We start from the raw sequence: 26,361 nt of genomic DNA on the forward strand, positions 1-26,361 counted from the left end.
AACTTCAACATAAATTTGGGGGGAACAAAAAACTCAGCCCAGAAAAGTCTTTATCAGTAAGCTTCAGAGAGGATGAAAATCAGAGTTTAGTTAGGGGAACTTCTACTGTAAACAGATGATTTAATGAATTTTACCGCAGATCTAAGTGTAGGACTGGAAAGAATCTGTTACCATGTATATTCCTGAGACCATGATATATTTACAAAATTTGATATTGCATTCATTTCCAAGTTGTGTGTTTGAAGAAAAGGTCACTGCAGAGAAAGTTTCAAAAGAAAATTAATCTCAAATTCATTATCTTTTAACCTGAAGTTCTCAATTAAACTTATGCAAACACATTAGGTATTTGCAAATTCTAAAACAAACCATTATATAAATATTCTTAATTCCATCCTTGTACAACTGAAAGTATAAATAATAATATATCCAAATTGCTGTAAAAGGATAATGATAAAATTATAATATGTAATAAATAAAAATGATAATAAGAACTAAATGGTCTATTTTATGCAGTTCATTCTAACTGAAAGACATAATCTTTCCAAACAATGATCCTAAGTACATTGTCTCAAACCTACCATTTTTTATTTTTGGATGCCTTTATGGGTGCCCTAATTCTACATGAGAGCACAAACTGGAGCAAGGAAATAAGATAAAGAGAACTTTTTTTTACTGTACTTATGTGGAATTCTGTCCTACAAAGAATAAGGCTTTCATCTCTTAATCCGATATCCACTTAACTACACCACAGAAGATTTATTTTGACCCCCTCTTGTTTCATAAGGGGCTCAAAAGTCTGTAGCAATTTTTGACACTTTGTTATGCTGTACTGACACCGCCTACACACACACACACACACACACACACACACACACTCCTCCCTGCCTCATTTTCATATGGACACAAAGCTTTGGGATAAAATGATGGTTCATTATAGTGGTACAGAGCTCTTATCTTCATCCGGCAAGAGTCATTTCCTTCCAAAGATTGAAATGCAAATGTGAAAATTAATGATAACTGCATTATCTGATAGCAGAGATAATACCAATTCACTGTCAGAGTAATACACAGTCATTCTACGATTTCCTCCGCTTCTCACAATATTCTTCTTACTGTCAGACTATATCTATGGTTAACTATGTTTCATAGGTTTCTGTTAATTTACTTCAAATGGCATTTCCCAGATCTCATATCTACCACATTTTCCCAATCAAAAAGGAAACGAAATCAGAACTGTAATCTCCAAGCCCTTCTTTGGACTAGTAAGGGGGGGTGGGAGGGAAAACTGTATCATTAGTTCGTGCTTCTGTCTCACAGTGGTCTTCAAGCTGCCATTCCATTTTATGCAAAACACTACCCATCTTTTTAGTTTAATTTAGGGGACAAAGTAGAACTAGCCCCAGCACCTGCATGTAGCTGTCATGTTGAACAGCAACTGAATGAGGCCGCTAAGAGATTTCTGACCAATTTTTAGACGAGATGCAACAAGTACATGTCTGATTTTATGCTACACACTTGTTCTTGAAAATTTATTGTTTACATTAAAATTTCTTTATATTTTATTCAAGCCAGTTGAATAAAATATAGTTAATATAATCCTGTGGTAATTTTTAGATAGCAAAACTAATTTTGCAAAGTAATTCACTATGCAAATGTTTAGTGAGTACTTATAATATGTAAGGCATTGTAAAGGCTACTAAGCCACAATTGCCAAAATGACACTAAAAGTAATAATAAGAGCTGTTGCTTGAATACATATGAAGTGCTGAGCTCCAAGTTTTACATGGAAAATAAAATGATGTAGCTAAAATAGAATGAGTTCCATTTTATAAACAAGGAAACTGAAGCCTTGATGAGTTAGTTAGCTGACTACTTACTAACTTACTTTAAGCATAGTTAGTAAGTAGTCACACAACTGATAAGGAGCAGGGCATTGACAAAAGTGGAAGAAATATTTTTGGTTTTCTTCATTCATTACACTACCTCAAAACAACTTACCATTGATAGAAAATCAGATTTCTGTTTATCAATCTAGGAGCAAGTTGTGATATTCTATAATAATAAAACTTTCCCTTGTTTAAATTGCATTAATTCATCAAATAATATGAACTCTGATTATCTACTTCATTTTTACTTAAATGCTTCAGGTGCTTAACATATAAATGCCAAAATATATTTCAATTAAAGTACATGCTTATATTGAAAAGTTCACATTAAAGAATGTAAATGACAGTTCACTCAAAATTTTAAAACTGTATATCTCTGCATTAATACACACTTTTAGAGGTGCATATATTATTTGCACCTTTGAGTAACATATGTTCCTATATTAGAACTCCTGGAAATTTTAGTTATAACTGCAGTAAACCTGACGGGAGCACTTAGAATCATTTCATATTATACCAGAGAAATCAAATTATTCACTACTCCCAAGAACCAAAAGAAGTAACTATGTTTTTAATAATATAAATCAGAGAGTTGGCATACTTAAAATTGATGTAAATAAAAGTAACTTTTAAGGAGTTCATTTCATAGAGGCAGATGATGAATTTAAAATGACTTACTGAATTCTTTCCCCAAAATCTACCTTTAAATCTAAATACATACTACTCCAGAGTTTGGACATAAATTGTGGTTATAAGATTTTCTTAAAAGAGAGAAACAAAGATATAATCATTATTTTCAAAGTAAGGTCCACATTTCAAATTTCAGTCTGTGTAAAAGGTGCTAGGATCAGGGAAGGTCACTAACATCTAGTCAATCCCATGTTCTCCCAAGTCTTCATCTCTTCAAACTTTATCCTCTTAACAAGGCAGTTATTATTCTTTGCATTTAAACATAAGAAAACTAAAAAAACCCAAATAGGTGGAAAGATATTCCATGTCATATATTAGAAGAATTAATATTATTAAATTTTGATAATACTCAAGGAGATTTACAGAGTCAATGTAATCACTATCAAAATGACAATGGCACTGTTTAAAGAAATAGAAAAAACAAACCTAAAATGTGTATGGAATCATAAAATAGCATGAATAGCCAAAAACACTGAGAAAGAAGGAAAATGTTGGAAGCATAATTTCTCTCTCATTCCAAATTATATAGCAAAGCTTTATAAAAATTAACACAGCATAAAAGCAGACATACAGATCAATAGGATAGAACAGAAAGGCCACAAGGAAATCAAGGCATATATGGTCAGTTAATTTATGACAAAGAAGTCAATATATAATAAGGAAAGGACAGTCTCTTCACTTTGTGTTGTGAAAACTGGACAACCACATGTAAGCTATTTCAAACCCCACACAAAAACCAACGTAAGCTCTGAAACCATAAAACTCCTAGTAGAAAACATAGGTGACAAGCTCCTAAACACTGGCCTTGGCAATGTGTTTTGAATCTGACAACAAAAGCAAGGCAATAAAAACAAAAATAAATGAGTGGAACTACATGAAATCAAAAAGCTTCTGCACAGCAAAGAAAATCATCAACAAAATAAAAAGGCAACTTACTGAATGCAAGAAAATATTTGCAAATCGTTTATCTGAAAGGGCTTAAGTTCTGAAGTATCTAAGGAACACAAACAACTCAATGGCAAAACAAAAACAAAAAATTAACATAACAATCTAATTAAAAATGAGCAGAGATCTGAAAAGACATTTTTTGAAAGAAGATATAGAGATCCAAAGGAAAAATAGCTAATCATCAGGGAAAAGAGAAAAAAGCACACACAGAATGAAATAACTTCTCACAACTGAACATGGCTATTTTCAAAAAGATAAGAAATAATAAGTGTTGGTGAGGATACGGAGAGGCTATGGAGGAATACCTATGACTTCATTTATATGCAGAGCCTAACGGGAAAAAAAAAACTTGATAATTTCAAAGAGCATGTTGGTCATTGCCAGACTTAAGGGGTAGGATGAGCTGGAAGAAATGGGTGAATGGATTTAGTGGGTCAAAACATCACAAACTTGCAATTACAAAATAAATTAGCCCTGGGGATCTAAGGTACAGCATGGTACCCACAGCTAATAATGCTATATAGCATATTTGAAAATTGCTAAAAGAATCAATTTTAAAAGTTCTCATTACAAGAATAAAAAAATTTAAAGCTGTATTTGGTAATGAATGTTATTTAGTTTATTGTGATGATCATTTATACATAATTAATGTTGTGCACCAGAAACTAAAATAATGCTATATGTTGATTATGTCTCAATAAAAATAATTAAATAATCATTTTTTTAAAAAATAAAGATAAGGAAAGTGAGGTCCTGGCTACTTATTATGTCGAAAGTGTCAGTTTGCTAACTCAAACACAGATTTAATTCTAAAATGTATACATTTTCTTCTTTAGTTTAGACCACTCTAGGTTAATGTGCTTAATTATTGTATCAATGACCTAAATACATGAATAATTAAAGAAACTCAAAGGTGAGAAGTGACATCAAAAAAGGAGTGTGGACAGCATCTACTACATCTTAGGACTTCTTCCTAGCACCTTTTATAGTGATTGGTGTTCAGTAAAGGTTTATTGAATGAATATATACACACACACACATGCACACACATATATAAATTGAAGTACTTATGAGGGTGATAAAGCAAAATGCTTGTGTGAGTAATAAAAGAAAAGGTGTTTACTTAAAAAGAAGGCAGAAATTATATGTGTGAAGAACAGACAAATACTGATGAAAGGAAGAACAGTAGAGAGCAGGCATTCTATGAATTAGACTTCAGGCAAGGTAGTGCCAGAGTAAATTTTTTTAAAGCAAGAACAATGAAATTTAAAAATAGATGTGTGAAATGCTGAAATAATGAGGTAATTATTTTTACTTTGGCCTGAACTTTACTTGTTTAGTGAGTGTCTAGCTCTCCACTCAAACTGTGAACGATGCACAGAAACTTAAAGCCTATTTTAACAAGTAACAAATATTTAAGCATGAAAGAATTTCACCACAGAAGTGTTTGTAAATGTAAGATAACTGTCCTTAAGTTTGTTTAGGTTCCACTGATTTGTAAGAATTAAGGAAGGTGTGAGCAATTACTATGCATATCTTTTAGTTGAATAACAAATAAAGGAAAAATTATTGCACTGTGGAACTGATAAAAATAGAATGCTTCAGACAGGAGTTGATTCATTATTGAATTGAGTCATTAGAAAGGTTATGGAGTCATCTTCAATCAAACTGTTTAAAAATAAGATAAATCCTGATCCATCGTAAATGATGTCAGCCTTGTGCCTCAAATTCTTTAGATAATTTCCTTTTCTTTTGATTTTGTTCTATTTTTAGAGAAAACTGTCTAACTTAGGATGACTATCAGGTCTGGCCGGGAGGAGCGAAAAGTTAGGAGACCTTGAAATCACACCTGGCTTCTTATCGCATGTCTTAACCAGTAATTTGTGCTTAAATTCAAAACTAGATGTTTAGTATGACAAAATTTTACCCTTTGTTGGATCAGATATACTACTGGGTTGTTTCTTGTTGTTGTTGTTTTTAAGCCCAGCATAATTCTTTTAAGCCCAGCATAATTCTTCTCCATCTTTTTATTAAAGCTAATAATGCAACTTTATTTCTAAAAAATGTTCCTAAAAAAGCCAGCATTGGACACGCAGTATGTGCTTAGTAATTCATCACCCCCTGATTTTGCTTAATTACTTCTAAGTCACTGGAAACATGGCAGGCCCAAGAAAGGAAAATCTGCCCCTCCAAGTTTGCCCCATACAAAAAGAAACCAGAATGCATCCTTTGCAAACAGGCATATCCTAAAGGCCACCTAATATAATTTAAAATGTAAAGTGTTTCTAAATAGCTTAAACATATCTAATTCTATAAAGTGCCATACAATATAAAGTTCACCCACCCTTTTTAAGCTAAATGTAATCTCCAAGAAGAAACAAAATTTCCAAAGACTTTTTTATCTAGGGTATTCTTCCCCACGTTGAGAAGACAGAGCATTACGCAATAAGGTAAAAATGCCAGAAGTCTGCATTTTCTTTCAAACTCTTAAAAGGCAGTGTTATGGTACCTTAAATATATTACATTTTGATCCAAAATCTTGTGTAACATGATGCTATAGTATCCAGAATACAAACATTTGTGTGTGTCACAAATAACATTAGAAATAACATCATAATAATCAGATATACTGTATCTTCATTTTTGTTTGCATTATATTTTCCAGCTACTGGTTTCAGAAAATTACCACTAGACGTCCTCTGTTCTTCACACACAGCAGAGAGCAATTTTCAAAGTCATGCAAGGGTGAAAATGTGATTGAAATAGAAGGATCTTTCTTAATGAAAAATGTTACTTGCTTTGAAAATTATGCCTAAACTATTTCAAAACTCACTTATATCCTTAAACCCTATGACATAATAGCTTCCATTTACAAATATACCATCAATTTTAAATTACTTGGCACTAAATATAAAGGTTTTTTTTTTTTCCCATAGCAGTATTATGACTGTATATTTTTACATAAAGTTACACAGTGTTTTGGTGTATTTTGATCATTTTTGGTTGTTCTCAAAATTAATTAATGTCAGGATATTTAAAATTAAATTTAATTTTTGTTCATCAAAATGAAAATGTTCCCAAAACTTTTCAATAAGGGGGACATTTTGTTAGTATTTTCTAAACTTTTAAATATATGTTGAGACTTAATCTATGACTTAAAACATATATGTCCCATATGAACATGGAGATAGCAGAAAGACTTCTGTTCAAAGAACACATAAGTATAATTGACTAATTCTTATATGAATATGGAAAAAATAAAGATGGAGAGTTCATGCAGAGGTAACCTTTGGCTTTATAATCTATTTACCAAAGAAAAGTCTCTTTTAAATAATGATGTTTATTTAAATGCCCATATAGCCAACATACCCACAAATATTTTCAAGTCAGAACTGAGATTGTAAGAGTTTTACAATCTAATTAAAAATTAAGAAAAAGGGTGAATTCTAAATAATAGCAATAGACAGTAGAATTTTAAATTTTCTGTCCTACCTGGTCCATCCCAGTCATCTGTCTCAACTCCAGGCTGCCCTGGTTTCTCTGACTGTGTATCCCCATCTGATTCTGTGGTCTCCTGGACTCCATCATCACCTGGAAAAAATACAAAGCACAGAAAGAAAGGCAAATGATTCGGACAGTTCTATTTGACATTCAAATCTTCATCCAGAGATGTCCTTAGCATATGTCGAATTATGTTTATTACATACATTGTCATTACACTGGTGAGTGTCCATCTTTAATTTTTCAAATATTTATTATCACTCTATAATAAAGAAAATCAGCATTATAAATAAAGTTAATTACTGGAACTGTCTATAAAAGTTTTCAGATTTAGTAATATATATAATGAGAAAAATTAAAGCACTATACAATTTGCAGGGTTTTCAACTCAGAAAACCTCAACTTATTTCAAAATTACAATTTTTACAAAGACAAGATATAACAGAAAAAATATTAAATAGTTTAAGAAAAGGATATTTATGTTTGGGGTAGATATAGATTATCTACATTATTTTGAAAAAGTTGTTACTTTTCTCCAGCATGAAGACTGTTAAAAATTGGTTGTGTTTCTTTTTATCCACAGGTCTAAGAAGGGACCGCCCTGGTGGCGCAGGCAGTTGAGCGCCACACTATGAAGCTGTTTGCAGCATCTGCAGTGCAGGTTCGATCCTGGCCAGCCAGTGAAGATCTGGCTTTGCAGATCTCTCCTGTCACACCCACTGCTCCCCTCAGCAGTGTATTTCACCAGTCTGCCTATTCTGTTTCCCTCTCTGTCTCTGATGAATCCTCTCACCTTCCCGCACATCTGGCCTGTACCCCGATTCTTGTATAAGTAAATAAATCTTAAAAAAAAAAGGTCTAAGAAGACCATAATAAAATGACCAGCATATGAGATGGGTCAATGACTCAAATCTGAACAATGCAAAAAGCTATAAAGCTAGAATTGTCCTAGACTTTCATTGAATAAGTGCATCTAGTTTACACAATTCCATGCCTTCATTTTCACATAAGAAAAGGAAAAAAGTATATTACATTTTGCACAAAAGTCTAGTAATGACAAAGGAGAATATAGAACACAACCAAATTTAAAAGAAAAAATCTAATTTACTATAACTTCATTTTAGTTGATAACACAGTATGTGCTCCTTTAAAGGAAAGTAACATGACGACATGTTGCATACAAAAAAGGCTATCTTAACAAGTGCACACAAAAATACTAAATAATACCTACTTATAAACCGTAGCAGAGATCAGAAAACAGAATAATAAGAAAATGCAATTACATACTCGTATGTGTATATATGTAAGTCCTAAAATGAATCACTTTTATAAAACAGAATGAAAGCTGTAAGATAAAATGTTGAAACCCAGTGAGAGCTCTGTTTAACCAATTTCCTGAACAGAAGACCATTTACTTTGCTGCTAACAAAAAATAAAACACATATCCAATGGCACCAAACCTCATTTTGGACTTGAAGGCTCTTTAAAAGATGAGTTACCTCCTCCTTTCAGGAGGATCAGAGTGGGTAAAAACAAAATTCTCTCCACAAAATGTTTACTGAGCAACTATTATGTCTAAAGAACTGTATGCAGTATATTAAGATACGTATGAAAAACTATAGTTTCATTTTGAAAATAGTATAAAAAGCATTAAAGAAAGTGAATTCATAAATAAGGAGATTGCAAGACAAGGTCCAAGTGCCTTAAGGAAGGTACAAAGGCTCAGTAGTAAGATGAGATTTTTTTTTTTTAAAGATTATTTATGGGCCTCCCTGGTGGTGCAGCGGTTGAGTGCTGGGCTGCAAAGCTGCCCGCAGCCTCCGCAGCGCCTGTTAGATCCCCCAGCCGCCGGCGAGAGTCCCAGATGGCGCGCAGACCTCTCCTGCCACGCCTGCTGCTCCCCTCAGCAGTGTATTTCGTCAGTCTGCCTGTTCTGTTCCTCACTCTGGCTCTGGTAAATTCTCTCGCCCTCCTGTGCTTCTGACTGTACCTAGTGCTTGTATAAATAAATAAATAAATAAATCTTTAAAAAAAGATTTATTTATTTATGCATACAAGAGCTGGGGTACAGGCCAGAGATGTGGGGGGTGAGAGGATTCACCAGAGACAGAGTGGGGAACAGAACAGGCAAACTGACTGAAATACACTGCTGAAGGGAGCAGCGGGAGAGACAGGAGGGGTCTGCTTCGCCATGTGGGTTTCTCTCTGACCAGCCGGGGATCAAACTCATGCTGCAGAGGCTGTGGATTGCTTCATAGTGTGGTGCTAACCCCTTGCACCACTGGGGAGGCCCAAGATGAGATTTTCAATCCTGTTTTCCTTTTTGCAGGGCACACAGAAGAATCTAGAGTTATCAATCAATTATCTTAGGAGGCCAGTAGAAGTGTTCTCTAGTTTCTTAGAGGCAAATAGGGCTGTTCGTCAGACTTGCACACACAAGCAGCCTCCATGGCCTTTAAATACACTGAAATACTGAAAGACATTAAAGTAACCAAGTACTCCTCAGTAGGCCTGCTCTGGCCCCTCCCTAATCAGGCCCCTCATACTCCTCCCTGAATCTAGAAACTGAGGGATTAAAAGCTAGACAATAAGATGTTTATGTCATCTGCTCTGATTGGTCAGTCCAGGCTGTATCAGTTATTACAGACTTTGAATATTATCTCTGCATATATGTAAGTATTGAACTAATGCCAAGTGATTAGCATGTTGACATCACAAGAATCATAAAATATTAGCTCTGGCAGAGAAGCTTGCTGCCTCAAAAGAACTTGTTAGTCTCTGCTTGGCCCTTCCTGCTTGCTCCAATTGACTCCTCCATCACTGCCCTTCCTTGTGCTCCAAGGAGGCGGATTTCTGTTGACCACATTCCTGGGGCTCCCATATTCTCTAATTCTGGATGGGATCTTCCAGTGGGAGGTACTGACTGGAGATCAGAAGATCACAGGGCAGGAAAGCAGTCAAGTATTTCCTTCTCTTTGATTGCTGTATGGCACAACCAGAGCTCCTGAGGTGACCCCCCTGGATCGCCAAGTTCCCGCATCACCTTACCCTCTCCTGGCCCTTCAGACAGGAGATATAACAGCTTCTCACAAGATGCAAGGTGCTCCCCAGCCCTCCTCAATCCTTTAACTCTGCTTACACCTTATATACTGTCCCTTCATCAACCCCCTTTAGCAATTCCCTTAAACGACATCATCACTTTGCTCTTAGGAATCTTAACTGACACATTCCATATCCTCACAAGTTTCTCTTACTCCTTTCATGAGTTTTGGTGAGTCATGACATCTAAACTAAGGTATTATACTTTCTTTATATGGATTCATTTTTTATGACTTAACAGAAACATTTTTTAAAAACAAAAACTTCTTATCACTTATCAATGGAAAAATCAGCAACAGATGTCAAAAAGGGATGGTAACTATAAAAAAATCAATAAAAATAAATGTAACATTATTAACTTCCAGTTGATGTATTTATTTAGACTGTCTGGTTTCACTTCCCTCTACAAGAAAAGTATCAATTCATAAGGTTTTTAAGTCATAGTCATATTAGTTGAGACATTCTCATTAATATATAATATAAGAAATTTGAAAACTTCCTCACCAACTGATTTGATGCTAGTTAGTAAAATATCAGTGTACCACCTAATCTTCTTGAATATCACCTGGGATACCTGACGCAATTGGGGGGAGCACTGACCTTTCCACTTTTTCATGGGTTTAGACTCTACAATAGAAACTACCTCTTACAGAAGTGAACTTCTGATTGTATTCCACATACTGAATGGGAGGTTTGACTCAGGGTACTAATACAGGGTAGCATACAAAGAAAAATCCCTCCCCAACAGTGAAGAGTAAAGAATAAAGCTCATATTCTTTGAACAGCACCTACTTCTTCCAAGGACTTTTCTCATCATGTCCTATAAATCTTGAAATAGGGACTTGAGCACCAGTGAGAACTCTAGAGATTAACCAAAATTACATAAATTTGCTGATCAGGGAATTGTACAGATAGGGTCAGTAATTTATGTATGACCTTATATTAATAGCTACAATATTTATTTTTGCATAAGGCATCCCCCAAAAACTTTCTCAAGCTTCATCAATTAAAATTCCCCTTTAACCCCACAGGAGGAATATGGAGGCTTTAGGTAGATCTCTTGGCTCGACATGCAGGACAGAAGGTGTGGGAGGGAGCATGAAGAGGCATTATTAAGGTCACCAAACTCAGCAGTTTATATAAGGTTAGGATTAAATTTGAGTCTCCTCACTGCAGCCTAGCATTCTTTTCAAACATCTTTTCTCTACTCATTCTCCCACTTGAGGAAAAAACCATGAACACCTGAAACAGTTATAGATTAATCCTAGAACACTCTCAAAACAAGAGGCACAAGACTGTATGTTATAAATCACATATTTACGGGCCCAGATGAGAAAATACAGAGTAAACATTTGAGCAGAACAATTTAGAGAAGTTAGGTTTTATATTCAGATATTAACTATATCATCTGTATGTTCACACAAGGGAGTAAATCTTCCTATTACTTACATTGTAATTGCTGGAAACATGTGGTGCCATACAGGATTCAAGTAATCATTAACATTTACATTTTTGGAGATACAGTGAGACATATGAAAAAAGAAAAAAAATACTCTCTTAATGAACATATAATTTAGTTAAGGAGATAGGCAACAAGCACAAAAGAGGCAACCATTGATAAAAACTTAAAATCAATGCAGTATATGAATAATTTCAAATGAGAACATATATGATCTAGTCATTCGGAGAACAGAAACATAAAATGATATTGGCCATTGAGAACCTCTTGCAATTAATTTTGGACTTCCACCTTCATATTGAAAGCAGTGCGAAATATTTGTAGACATGCTTCTGCAAAATTTTTGTGACTACAGTTGTCTACTTTGAAATATTTTACTAAGCAAATTACATATCTGGAAAGAAAACAATGAGCTACATAGTGAGAAAGAAGTATGTTTGGACAATTATACTCAGAGCAATCACAACAATCAGATAATTTATAAGTTTAAAGAATTTAGTTGAATCTATAAATGTTCATATCTATTGAAAAGAGGTAATCTAAACCACTGTTTACTACCTGAATAAAATACTATTTTTCACCCCTAGGCACTGTGTTGAACACTGAGAATACAAAACAAAGTGCTCCCTTTTTTTCAATAACTTACAGACTAGAACAGAGACAAATCAAACTTACAGACTAGAATAGAAACAAATCAATAGAATGTGACCTCATGTGATGAGTAAGTAGGTGGGCACAGTCCATGATGTGATAGGAGCATAGAGACTTAACTCTTAACCCAGAATTGGTGCCATGGAAGCTTCCTGGCAGAAAAAACCAAATATATATCTAAAATTTTGGAGGCATAATCTTACATGAAACCAAACTTTGTAGGTTTCATGTCCTAAGGCTCATGATTGAAAATCATTCTTTCAGATTAAAAATGAGAGCCATCTCCCCAAAGAATTCCATATGAAAAAGATTATAGTGATTAAGTTATTGTACAGGCAAAATGACAGGTTGAAGGTTGTGAGCTAAAGACATTTCAATGATGCAAGAATAGGATACAGATAACGTTTTAAGATTCTAAAGCGAAACAGTTCTAGAAATACAGCCACTATATGATGATGAACTGAATGAAATCTTTTCCTTCCTTCATTGTGGTATTTTCCCATGGATCATTTTCCTCTAGTATCACTAGGAAAAGAAAATGGCAGAATGACTGTAAATCTCAGCAGACCTTTTTATACACAGAGAAATTGGTAAACCTCTCAAAATGAAAATAATATAATTCAGTCCATTAAGGGCTTGACTGAACTAGGAATTTCACATAATAGTAATTTAATAAAATACTTTGATTAAATGTCATTTAACTGCCAATTCAGAACTGTAGAGTTTAGATGCAACTTGTACCAACATCTGGAGAAATACTCAGTATTGATAATCCTGATTCATGGGATGATTTATTCTAATTTGTTTCATTATGCAGCACATATAATTAGAACTACTGAAAATAAACATTGTAGAGTATTTAAAGGAGCACTATAAAAACTAGTTGATTGTACACAATTACCAGCTCAAAAGAAATTATATTTTGTGACTATTTTAAGCTGTTTATGAAGCTGGGTAAACATGCAATATATACTTCTCATTAATAAAAATAAATTCTGAGGGAGACTAGATAAGTCTTGCCTGCTTTTTAAATCTTGTTTTCTAAAAGAAAGCAAAAAGTGGAAAGATAACCGAAAACATAAGAATACCATTTGAAATGCTACACTGGATGTAGAAAATAAAAGGAGTCAGAATTAAATTTACATTAATTTTAACATCTGCTATATATCAAATACTGAAATCATAAGGACAGATAAGGCAGAGATCATGTCATCAAGCTCAGATTCTGTATTAAACCTAAATATGGCAACTATTTCTTAAGCACCAATCAGCACTAGTGAAATGCTTTATGAACATCACATTAACGACTCTGACATACATTAGTATCACTAACATTCAGAAGAATATAACAAGAGGCAGGTATATGAGAAAATGCCCAGGCACATTTCTATTAAGTGGAAGTGCCAAGAATTAACTCCAACCCAATATAACTCAGAAGACTATATTCCAAACCTACTGAAATATAAGTCAAAATCTACTAGATGTCAGGCCACAAAGGTAGTTGATGTGAGCTTAGAGCTACTTTCTGCACGTCCTATATATGTCTTGTTTCTAAATTATGCTTCTATGTTAAAATGAAACATTGGATGGATTTAATCCTTATGAGCTTTAGTCTAAAGTGTTGTATTTCACTGGAAACTTAAGAAAAGTAAGTACACAAAGATGCACAATCAAAAACCATTGCTCAATGACCAGTTAGAAAATTAGATTTTGGTTTTGTATGTGGAATCTCTGAATTACTTTTAATAAACACTATTTCCCTCATAATATACTGATTCTTTCTTTTCAATATGTTTATTCTCATGGAAAATTTATAAATAGAACTTTATTTTGATATTGACCCAACTCCTGCTTCTTGATTTGAATGGAAATGACTGTATTGACCATCTTTTTTAAAATCTTCTATCCATTTTTAATTCTTGTATGTTTGAAATCAGCACTCTAGAGTAACTTATTGATATTGCATGAATTATTAATAGCCAAGATAATAATGACAAGTTTGTTAAGATATTGCTCCAAAATTATTGTTGGTAGGAAGAGAAATGCAAGACAAAAAAAAAAAAAAAAAGGATGCTAGGAAGAGAATTACAGAAAGAGGAATGTATTCGACATTCATTCATTTACTTGTTAAATTCTTTATTCACATACTTTTGAATAGAAATTTCAGTGTATTTTTAGCAAAGCACAAACATTTAATGGAATAATGACTATACACACACACACACAACACACATACACCCAGAGACCAATTCATAAAATGATGAAATGGAATAAATGTCAAGTGGTAACAAATTCTATAATATTTCTAAAATTATGGCTATGGAGTTAATGGTTTTCCAGTGCAAGATTAAACTCTTTTGCTGCTCTTTTAAAAGATATCACACATATTTTGTGGGCCCTTCCATTTTTCTTAGTTTAGTTTTCAGAATCATTGAGAGTCCTAGAGGAGGAAATTGAAGATGTTATTGAGCAATATAATGCACAGTACAAATGGCTAGGGAAATGGACTAGAATTTAGTCTTTGGAACACATAAAACAGCATCTTTAAATTCCATATTAGGTATTGTTGGCAAGGTGGTAAAGCCAGTAGCTCTGTTTGCCAGGCAAGAATAATTTCAAAAACACAAACAAACATCTTTTCACTAAAAGTTAGACATTCCCGTAGAAATTAAAGATTTGCTGCATTCCAAGACAGTCAGTTTTTTCAGCACAAAATAGCAGCAGTGTTTGAAAGCAGTCATGCAAGCAAACAGCCTTTCTCAACCCTGCTCTTTTAATCCATGTAGTTCCTATCAATATTAACCTCTTATAGAAATTCTTGTACAATATAACTATTGAACTTTCTTGACTAGGAGTGTTACTGTAGCTGTTAGTCATCCCTATAATGTATTTTGCAATCAGCTAAATCATCAAAGTATTTTTTAACAATGAACAGTTCAGAAGTGACAGATCTACTTTCTTGTTCACAACTGCTTATCAGAGAATAGATATCACATATGTTTTCCAGGTGCTTCCTATAGTTAGGATACCTTCACAGAAGCCGCTCATGAAAGATAAGGTCATAAAAGAGATGAAAAATGTGTGTGCTTCATACACTTATGGTTTTATCATCAGACAAGATAGCTTTGGTTAAAGGACTATAACAGTCAAAAACAGAAAACTGCAGCTTATATTGAAGGGCGAGGACATTAAAGTTGAAGATTCAGTTGGTGTTTGCTTTGCCTAATAGCCTCACAATCTTGCTTGGCTTAAAACAATTGTTTGGTTACAGATTCTCCAAACAAAGGTGTCATGTTAAATTAACTCTGCCTTGCCAAATTATAGACATGGTTATATCTCCAGATACAGAAATAAAAGCATGCAATTGTTATCCCTTTATGCTGATACCTAAAAGTATATTTATACATTTCAACTGTTTGAAAATAGGTCCAGTGTTCTGTGAAACCCTGTAATGGTGTCTGACTCAAATATCCCTTTGACTCACAACAGACGTCTAAGAAAATGTGGAATTTTGCCATGTTCTGGATAGCTAGACTCAGTATACAATTATTTTCAAAAATACATGTCATTTCCTGTAACTTTTTCATACCTAAAATACATGGTTGATTAAACAGAGCAAAAGAAAATAATCCATATTTATTTGATTATAAAATTTAAGATCCTGAATGAGGAAACAATCTTGAAACAGTTGATAACAGTAGTTCAAGGCTAAGTCTGTTATTTTGAAGAGAAACTGAATACTCAATCAAAGGTGATTATAATCTGTGGCATTTTATTACAGAAAGTAAGAATATTTAAGACACTAATGTTTATGGTAACTATGTCACACAGAAGTCAAATGGAAAGTATTGATAACTTTAGGAAGAAAAACAGGCTTATAAATTCTTTCTACAATAGTGAACATTTCTTCCTAATGTCAACATCATCCTCCACGTGCAAAGGTTTTTTGCCAAAGTTTAAGTTCACTGAAGATTTAAAATCAAGGGAAATTTCCAGATGAGATAAAATAAGGCAAATTTCTAGCAATATCTGATTTAGGGAGTGCCAATCATTATATCTATCAATAAGCGCTTTAAAGAGTCAATACATAAACAAGTCAGGGAGGGGAAGACATTCTACTTTAAAAGGTGTTTCTAAAACATGCAGGTCAATGTTTACATTGAATGTTTCCAATGAAAACATTCAATATGTTTTCCCATTAACTAGTTCTCTTCTCCACCCACCATAAAAAAGCTCAGTGCTATTAAAAAGAAACTCCCTCTATTGCTACTACATACTATTCCGAGGAGTCTACAGAAAAAGGCATTTCTTGGTTTAAAGAGACAAAATAATGCTTGATAATTTGTCAATGAAGATTTTGAACTTTACTTACTTATCCACAGATCTGTTGCTCTGCCATCAAAACACCACTCTCTTCCCTTTGTCTCAGTCTTTAAGCTGTATTCCCAGAACTCACTTTAAGAAATCATCATTATGAACAACAAAAAGTAAAACCAAATCCTACAATCTGTGAAAGTGTCCTCAACCAACCAAACTACACAGAAAAAAATCAAAACAATTTATGAAGATAAAAATATTTGAACATTGCTTTGCATATAATCTGATTGCTTATTCTTCCCTTTTTAACAAAATGATTCATTCCAGAGAGGCCATGCCTCTCATAATCCATTTAAGAATATGATTCATAACGATCACTCATTTACATAGTGTTCCATTATTATATTATACTCATTATAAATAGACTTTATTTAAATCACATATCCAAAATGCTAAAGTCAAAGGAAAATGTAAATTCTGGGACAACTAATAAAGACTTAGGTTCGGATCTGAAAGTCCATTATATAACTCCTGCTCACAAGCCCTAATGATGACTTCCTTTCAAAGGTCACAAATAGCAAATAACACTTCTTTGTTCTAACAAACTCTGCTCTTTCTGCTGCTTAGTCAATAGAATTACATCATACTCATATGGTTTCTCTCTTTACCATGGCTTCTAGGAAGCTCAAATTTATATTTAATGCTTCAGCTTTTTAGATACTTGACTTGGTCTCTTACACATCCTCTTCTCATTATTTCCTTTCCTTTGTCTTAGGATTACTGTCCTTGCTGATAGCTCTGGCCCATATTTATCTTCTAGGATCAACTCACTCCTAGACTCCACTGCCCTCTTTGCATGCTCATGAAGCTCTTGCCAACCCCATGCTGCTCACTCTGACACTCCATTACCTCTATTTACCTAATTAATGCCTACTCAGCACTAGATACCAGCTCAAGGGTCATTTTTTTTTAAAGATTTATTTTTTTATTTATACAATAGCTAGGGTACAGGCTAGAGGTGCAGGAGGGTGAGAGGATTCACCAGAGACAGAGTGGGGAGCAGAACAGGCAGACGGACCAAAAGCAGTGCTGAGGGGAGCAGCAGGTGCAACAGGAAAGGTCTGCTGCGCCATGTGGGAATCTCCCTGGCTGGCCGGGAATCGAACCCGCACTGCAGAGGCTGCAGACAGCTTCACAGCGCTGTGTTCAACCTGCTGTGCCACCGGGAGGCCCTCAACGGTCATATTCTTTTTTTTTTTTTTTTTAAATATTAAATTTTATTTTTATATTCCCCCATACAATTGCAAACGCCCCATTCTGACCCCAATCCTTCCCCTCCCGCCCCCCCCCCCAAAAAAGTGTCTCTGGTTCATAGTTTTTTTGTTGATTTTGATTTTCACTTTCTTATATTCATTTTCCTGGTCCCTTATTTAAGTTTTCTAGATTCCTGCTATGAGTGAGACCATCCGGTATTTTTCTTTTTCTTTTTGGCTTATTTCGCTGAGCATGATCCCTTCCAGTGCCATCCATGTTGCTGCAAATTGCATGTGTTTATCTTTTTTGAATGCTGAGTAATATTCCATGGTATATATGTACCACATCTTCTTGATCCAGTCATCTATTTTTGGGCATTTGGGTTGTTTCCAAAGCTTAGCTATTGTAAACAGTGCTGCTATAAACATAGGAGTGCAGGTGCTCTTTGGAATTGATGTTTCTGTGTCCTTTGGGTAAATAAACGGTCATATTCTTAAGGCCTCTTTTGCACTTCTTCGCTAGGTCAAACACCCTGTACCACTTGCGTGATTATATTATTAATGCCTACTTCCCCATTAATATGAAAATTACAGGAGAGCCAGGAACTTCCCTGTGTTAATCACATGATACCCACTGCATATCCCACAATCTCTGATATAAGAGTTCAAAGAACTCTTGGATGGATAAAACAAAGAAGTTGAATGGGCTGATGGTCACAAAGCTTTGGATCATTTATCATGCCAATAGTAAGCAAACACAAATAAAATAGTACCTTTTGCATCTGCTGAAAACCCTCCATAGCAATAGAATTTAAAGTTGGACAAACGGTCACCTGATAGTAAAAACTGCATTTTTCAGCCTCTCTTTTACATGAGGTAGACCATTCCATAAGACTAAGTTCTAGACAATGGACATAAGAAGCAAAATCTGGTGGCAGTTTCCAGAAACCTATTCTCACAGCTGAATTGGCCCTCCTAATGAATTGTCTGTATCTGTGGGGGTAAAAATGACACATCTTCTAGGTCACATCAGTCTCATCCAACTCAGATCCATATCTAGTTTCCACTTCAAGTACGTTATCATGAGACCCATTCAAACTCTTTTACCACAAGGTCTTCCCACAGCACCTTCTCCCTCCGGACTAGCAAAGGGTCCCTGGCTGCTGGTGATAACACAGGAAAAACAGAGTGCCATCACATTGTCTGGATTTTCAGAAACATGGGAAACTGCTTTCCCTTTCTTGTTCAATTTTTAACAGTGATTTCATTGTCATCTCTTTAGGCCCAGGGGAAATTATTCTATAATCATAATAGATCTGAAATTCAGATATCTATTATAAAAGTGAAAACATTTTAGGAATTTGATTCAAGAGATTTCAAAAAATTAGGAAGCTGAAGTCAAACCACACTCTTGATCATTGCTGTCACCTATGAAAGCAAACATATTTACTGAAGGTGATAAGGGGAGTTCACTTAGGCTCTCTGGGGCCTGAAGCCTATACAATTTGGGAGGGCCTGCTTAAATACAGAAGACAAAATTATCCTTACAAAACTGGATGCAGGGCCTGAAAAGGAGTCTACAGGTAAGTTCTGTCTACACTCTAGGGCATCCAACAGACTAGGTCTATCATTCAATATAAAAATATCTAAACAGTTGCTAAATAAACTAAAAGGGAAAGAACATAGCTAATTATTGTTTGGAAATGTGAAGTGTGAGGATGAGATATGTTTTTTACATAGATTTTCAAAATTCATTCCTTTTATTAATGATCTGATTTTTTGGGGCCACCTTAAAAATTCCTCAGTCTGACTGAAATTATAGAGAAAGCGCATAATTTTTTTCCTAAATTTAGGTTTCCTTAGTATATCATTTTCCCAGTCCATTGTTTTTCTTTCAGAATGACTATACTTTTGTAGAACTGCTGTCTGTTGTTATACCTTACTATATCTCTGTCTTCTCTTTGCTAGTAAGGCATTAGGAATGGATACAGGAGAACAGGATTAAATGAGGCAGATATACGCCAGTGAAAAGTTTCATGCTAGAATGCTGCACATTGCCACAAAGCAGCTTGATAATATAGACACACTGCTTTCTTCATCTGTCCAAACTCGACATTTTCTCTACTCTTTATATATAGTTCCTTGTCTCACTGGTGCATATGTGTTCCTTCCCTTGCTGGATGACTGTCTCTTTAAGAAATGGGAACTTTTAAAAATATATTCCCATTTCTCCCTGCACACATCCACGGTCATGTGTGGGTACTCACACATATCCATGCTCTACAACCAGAAACAAGTTCTTAGTTTTAGTTAACTAGCCTGGACCATAATTTGCATGGAAAAAATAATAAAGCTTATCTAAGACCCAAAATATAGTGTCTCTTGCCAATTCTATGGCAACAATAGAAATTACATCAAATCCCATTGTTAAATAGTAGGTGGGGGGAGGGCAACATGCTTTATATCTGCACTGCAGATTTTCACCTTGATAAATCTCTGTCTTTAAAAACAATCCTTAAAGAGACCTGCCCTTCTCACTGTCAGAAAAATATAATCACAGCCTAGTGTCTGAGCAAACCTACTTTCCACCTTTGCTGTGTGCATAAGACTTGGTAAGATACAGCCACTGTCAGGTTTCAGAACAGTTCCTTGTCTAATCTTTCTGCTTCTCCAGATCTTTGATACAGAACCTGTTAGAACGTATTGCTTACTTTTCCAGTTCCTATGTTTATCTCACTTCCACTCTTACCATCTGCTCTACTGCATTTCCTTCAGAAAAGTGAAAAGTTTTCACAGTGCCCAGAGCTTTCCCTGCAAACAATGCCCTCTTCCCCTCTTCCTTCCTTCCTTTCTCCGCTTTTTATTTGGTCTTATTTTGTGTTAAGGTCAAGCTGTTTGAAAGAGTTCACTTTGCAAACATTTCTACAGGGCTGAAATTCCTATTCAAATAGTCTCTGATGGATTTGTAAACATGCTTGCAATTTATTACTGGCTTCTGCCCAAGTACACAGATTTTGGGTTGTCCGTTCTTTTGAATTACCTGAAAACAACAAGTTCATAAGAAAGAAGTAGGGACAAATTGTGGCTTTTTTTTATGCCATCAAATCAGGGTTACATAATCATCCAGTTAGCATAGTTAATCTAAAGAACTTTCAATAGAGCCTTCTCATATCAAAATGCCAAGTTTACTGCATGCTGTTTTACATTGACAGCAAATATTTAAAAATGTACCAAAAGTATAGAAATACTTTAGGCACACTCCTAATTCATTTACCTTAACTGTTTTGAATATGACCTTATTCTTGACTGATACACTATGTTTAATATGTGTTTAATAAGAGAATTCCAGGTTAAAAATACCCTAGAGCAGATATGTCTAGGTTTTTTCAGATGTACACATCTCTTTCTACTGAAATTGTACAATGAAGGACTTCAGAAATCAAAATGAATTCTCTGCTTTTGTAAGTGCCAATAACCTAAGTTTTAACTCAGTATGAACCTTTCAGGTTTTGTGACTTTTGGCCAAGATTCGGGTGAGACTTGGACGTCTCGGGTGAAAATAACATCTACCCTGCAGGACAGTAAGTTGATTAGAGATGATATGTGTGTAGTCGGATGTCTGACTTTCAGGAGCAGTCAGCAAATGAAGGTTGTTATTACCATTACTATAATTATTATAATTGATACAGAGCCTCAATGCCAATCTGTGAAATCTTATTGAACTACAAAAAAAGCTGAAAGAGCAATCTGCATTTGTTATCAGCATTTACTTCATTGATGTATCACATTCAGTTATTTTTACTTGACCTTTTAAGAACAACAAAAAAGTGACTGACTTTATTACTATAATTAAATTCATCATACCACAGCTTTCTACATTTCCATTTACACACTCTACATTTAGGCTTACCAGAGATAAAGATTATCCCATCAGGCAATGAAGGGGCAAATGCCTTAATATTGCCTGTTGCTTCCCAAATGAAAATTAAAACATTAGAGAAATTTTGCATACTAGCAAGAAAATATGAATTTTATATTAGAAGATTAAGAACTTGGAAAATCTTATTTAAGTCTAAAAAAAAGCTAGTGCCAAACCAAGAAATATTTTCAAGTCATTTATGATATTTAAGGGTAGAAAAGAGAAAAGACCACTTCTAAGAGATGAGTTTCTCCATAATTATCGCAAATCACAATCAGATTCAAGGTTGTCCCCTATATTATTTTCATATGATTAAAATACATTCTTTCCAGACTTTCCAAACGCTGGTAATACTTTTAATTTTCTATAAATTATGAATTACTAAGATGTAAATGACTGCCAAACATCAAAGTAGATCAGCGCAAATTGTAATACACATTTTTAAAATTTGAGCAAATTAAAAATTTTTAAAGCCTTTTAAGTATTTATATATATACAGCTTGATCAAAACTAATTGCTTCAAGAAATATGGGCTCTTCATTTTATGTGAAACATCACAAGGTGGCAATAAAAGGGATTATAAATAAGTACTCCTTTATAGAACTCAGCTAATATTAATGATTAATTAATTCAATATCTAGATTAAAAGTGAAAAAGACAATCAATAATGCAGATGCCTTATTATCTAGATGCTTAGCTCCATATGTATAAAGTACCAGTGGCTAAATGAATTCTTACTTTTCCCTTAACTTTCAACATTGCAGGGAAAATAACAAATCTACACTAAATTTTACAGTTAAAAAATGTTTCTGTACTTGCAAAAACTTTAAACATAAAACCCAGAAGGCAAATTCTCTAAAGGGTAAAATATGATATTATATTAAATTTCAATTTTTATTTTTAACAGCAATGACCCTGATACAAAATAAGGATAAAACTAAAACTTAGATAAATATCTTCTGACATACAGACAGGTAAAAGCAGAATGAAATGTACTTCATTACAATAAGAAATCATTTCATAAATTAAAAAAGAATTAGGTAATTATATATTCTATTGCATTTTAATATGCTTCAAAAATGTCTTTAGCAAAATGCACAGTGGATATTTGTTGATGGCCAGCAAACAGAAAAAAATAATGAATTTATTTTATCCTATCAAAGAAGTGGTATATATTATCATACATGATTTGTAAAATGATATGAGGAGCCATTTCAACACTGCATAAAATAAATCATTTTAATTCTGTTTTAATTATTATAATATATCAGAGATGAGGTAGACAGACAAAGCTTGATCTGACCTTTATATGTAAAACACTAAAACATGGACAAACTTTGCAGGCTCTATGGTAGCATCAATGCCAAGAAAATCCTGACTCTCTTATATAAACAAATTGCTTTCCAGGTCTCCCTCATTTTCCCAACAATTATGGCTTAAGAAAAAAAAATCAACCTGGTTCCAAATAAAAACTTGTTTTGGGGATTTTAAGATGGACAGAAATGAGTGATAACACAATGTCAGAAGGTATTCTTTTTTTCCATCTCATACAATAAAAATACAAGGACACTAATATAACCTCCACTTCTGCCTTCTAAAAAGAATTACTGTACTTTCCATTTTTCATCATGAGATGACTTATGTAAGAAAAAATTAATGATTTTAAAACTAATTTCAGAAAGAAAAAAAGTACTGGATCCAGGAAAACAGAGTTTGCCAAGGCACAATAATGTCATGTGGAGGGAGGAGGAGGAGGTGGCAGAGAAAAGGAAGAAAGGTCTGTGCCAAGCAAAGCTGGGGGCTGTTCAATCAGCTCTATCAGAGCTCCATCAGTGTCCCCACTCCAGCCAAATCCAGAGAACACAGGAGTCAAAGATCCAGGTCAATAAGCTTATAGGCGATTTGCACAAACAGCTCCTCCAGCAAGGTAAAAAACAAAGTCATATTGGCTTTTCTTTTTTATTCCTTCTCTTTGAACTCCCTGGTCCAAACACACCCTGGAAATGTCAATGTTATATGCAAGAATTTAAAAAGCTCAGCTTCTTAATCCCGTTAAGAAAAAGAAAAAATGTTGCCTGTAAAGAGCTTGTTCCTTATTGAGGCAAAGTGATTATGGTGTAGAGCTGCCTTTTGCTGATTCTGATTCCAGTTGCCCAAGCATCAGAGGAAGCAAAAACATGTCATTAAATGCATAAATGAGGAGGAAAGAAACCATATTGATTGAAAGGGGTTTATCAAATACAGCTAAATAGACTTTCTGAACTAAAAAATAAGAAAATAGGAAATGAAATACCATGAACGTTTGACACTGGATCAAATGAAAAACAAGCAGTTACTACTCTTACAACCAGTCTACAAATGTGTTTTGTTTTCTTCCTCTTCTCAGCATTAATGATCTAGATTATATATATATATATATATATATATATATATATTTTATTTCAATGTCTAAACAAAGTACTATTTGTAGTGTTAGAAAGACAAGAAGGTGGAAGGGGAGAGGCACATTACAATGAGTCTAGAAGATTAACAGAAATAGTTAGGCATTATGATGAAATTTATTCTGATTTTCATGCTTCCTGTGCTTTATGTTCAAGGATGTGAAGAGATATAGAGACCTCACACCCTACTCTGGTATTGTGGAAGGGAGAAAGGTGACTCTTACCATTCTGAGACACCCCAAAATTGCTCTTATGGAAACTACATTAATGAGCTCCAGATGGAATTCTCACAGAGTCCTGGTGAAAGGGATAATTCTGACTGGGGTTTTCTGTATTTCCTAGCAGCTTTCCCAATTCACGTGCTTCCATTTCCTGCTTTAACCTTTTATTTCTGCAGACTTTTCTTTTCTATGCATCTACAAACAGTTTCATGGTCATGCGCCTTCTCTGTCACATGTCATCTCGGTTCCATGACTCACCCAAGCCTTCCACAGGTAAGACTACTCCTGAGCTAGGGAGGTCTCTGCTGTCCTCTTCTGGCTTCCAGAAACACCAGCTTCAAGGAGACAGGTAACTTGACTACTGGCCTCACAACTCTGCTCAAAATTTACCTACTCCATCATTTTTTAAAATAGTATGCACACACACACACACTCACACTCACCTCAGGGGATTCCATAACCCTTACTTGTATGGTTTTTCTTTGTAGTGTTCAACATCACCCTTCATATTCTATAATGTGATTGTGGTTGCTCATTGTGTCTTTCTCCTCCTGAGACCAAGGAGTGAATTTTGACTCTGCTGTATTCCCAGCTCTGGAAAGAGATCTGGCATATAGAGGACATTTAATATATGGGTTGAGTTGTACTGAATTTGCTCTATTGTACAAAATTGGACGCTTCTGTCCACCCAATTAAATATCTGTATATGTTTGATATTAATTACTTCTGGGGTTAGAGCTAAATTCAAATCTGAGTAACTCAGATTTTATTGTTTTCTTTAATAAGCTTTGCATATTTCAATTTTAAAGATTTCAAAACAAAAAAAGCTTATTTTAAATACTTTTAAATAGAAATATAACATTTGCTTTCTGCATACTACCTCTATGAAATTTTTTGGATGTGGTAAAACTTTTTATTTTATGGATTTCTTTTATGCTCTTTTTAAGCCCTAGTCTTTCCAGATTGAAAGGTTAATATAAGTTCATGTCTTAGGTTAAACACTACATCCAATGATATCTCTGGCCATTCTCCATATCCAAATAGTAGGACTAGATTAAGGTTGTTTTTTCTTACAAAATCAACTATGATGTGGCATAACTTTCCCTTTCAGCTGTTTGTAGATGATGGCATAAGATAAGAACACTGAGTAAGAACTCTTGATAACTTTTCTAGGTAATAATTTTTGATGATTCAATTTTTGATGATTCAAAGTTCACTCACATCTAGTTTCTTCCAAGTTGGGTTGTTTTTTACTAGCATTACATTGTACTGACCATATTACTTTTCTTCCTGTTCACATATCCTGTGACTTTCTCCTGGAATGTTATCCCAAGATATGTCCATTTCACTTCAGACATTAACAGACTAGAATATTTCAGTGGGAAACCCCTCTCCCAAATAATTCATCAGGTGTAGGCCAGTGTTAGAACAACTCCATGTCAACTTTATGATAAAACTGTTTCTGTGTTTATCAAGGAATCACTAATATGTAAAAGACTCCACACCTACCAGCAGGGAAACACCTACCAGCAGGGACAAACTGTCCAGGTTGGTTTGCAGAGGACCTACATATTAAGTTATACTAACTTGCTTTGTTCTACATAGGCACTGTTATGCTCCCATGTTGATTATATAAACCAGAAGAAAAGCAGAAGAAAAAGTCATCGAAGTACAAATAATCCACTACCACAGGAAATGTGTAGCACTTATGGGCCCTGCCTTGATGTCTTCGTCATCTGTAAATTGAAGGAAATAATTCTTGCTTGTTTCCTTCCTCCCAGAGATACTGTAAGGCAAGATGCCAAATGATCTAAACCCACTGCACAAAAGAGGATGAAGAAATGAAAAGTACTGCTAAATATTTAACTAAAATTCTTAAAATGTAAGGTTATCAAAACTACTTTGAAATAGCATCTCTTAAAAAACAGTCCATTTCATTCATTTCAAAGATGAATAAGAAAAACATGAAATATGCA

At 34.4% G+C, this 26,361-nt stretch overlaps 1 protein-coding gene across 4 annotated transcripts in view; it reads right to left on the bottom strand.

Annotated features, from left to right (window-relative positions):
• ZFPM2 (zinc finger protein, FOG family member 2) overlaps positions 1–26,361 on the bottom strand; it is a 450,746-nt gene that overhangs the window by 326,861 nt on the left and 97,524 nt on the right. For 3 of the 4 annotated variants that reach the window (XM_054692032.1, XM_054692031.1, XM_054692033.1), the window contains one exon: positions 7,017–7,115. In XM_054692032.1, the coding sequence (XP_054548007.1) occupies positions 7,017–7,115 (99 nt within the window). Of the gene's footprint in view, positions 1–7,016; positions 7,116–11,573; positions 11,598–26,361 lie in introns of those variants that run through there. The other variant, XM_054692034.1, reaches the window with a different exon arrangement.

This window comes from Talpa occidentalis, unplaced genomic scaffold (assembly GCF_014898055.3).
Source record: "Talpa occidentalis isolate TD23 unplaced genomic scaffold, MPIMG_talOcc4v2.1, whole genome shotgun sequence".
Classification (NCBI taxonomy): Eukaryota; Metazoa; Chordata; class Mammalia; order Eulipotyphla; family Talpidae; genus Talpa; species Talpa occidentalis.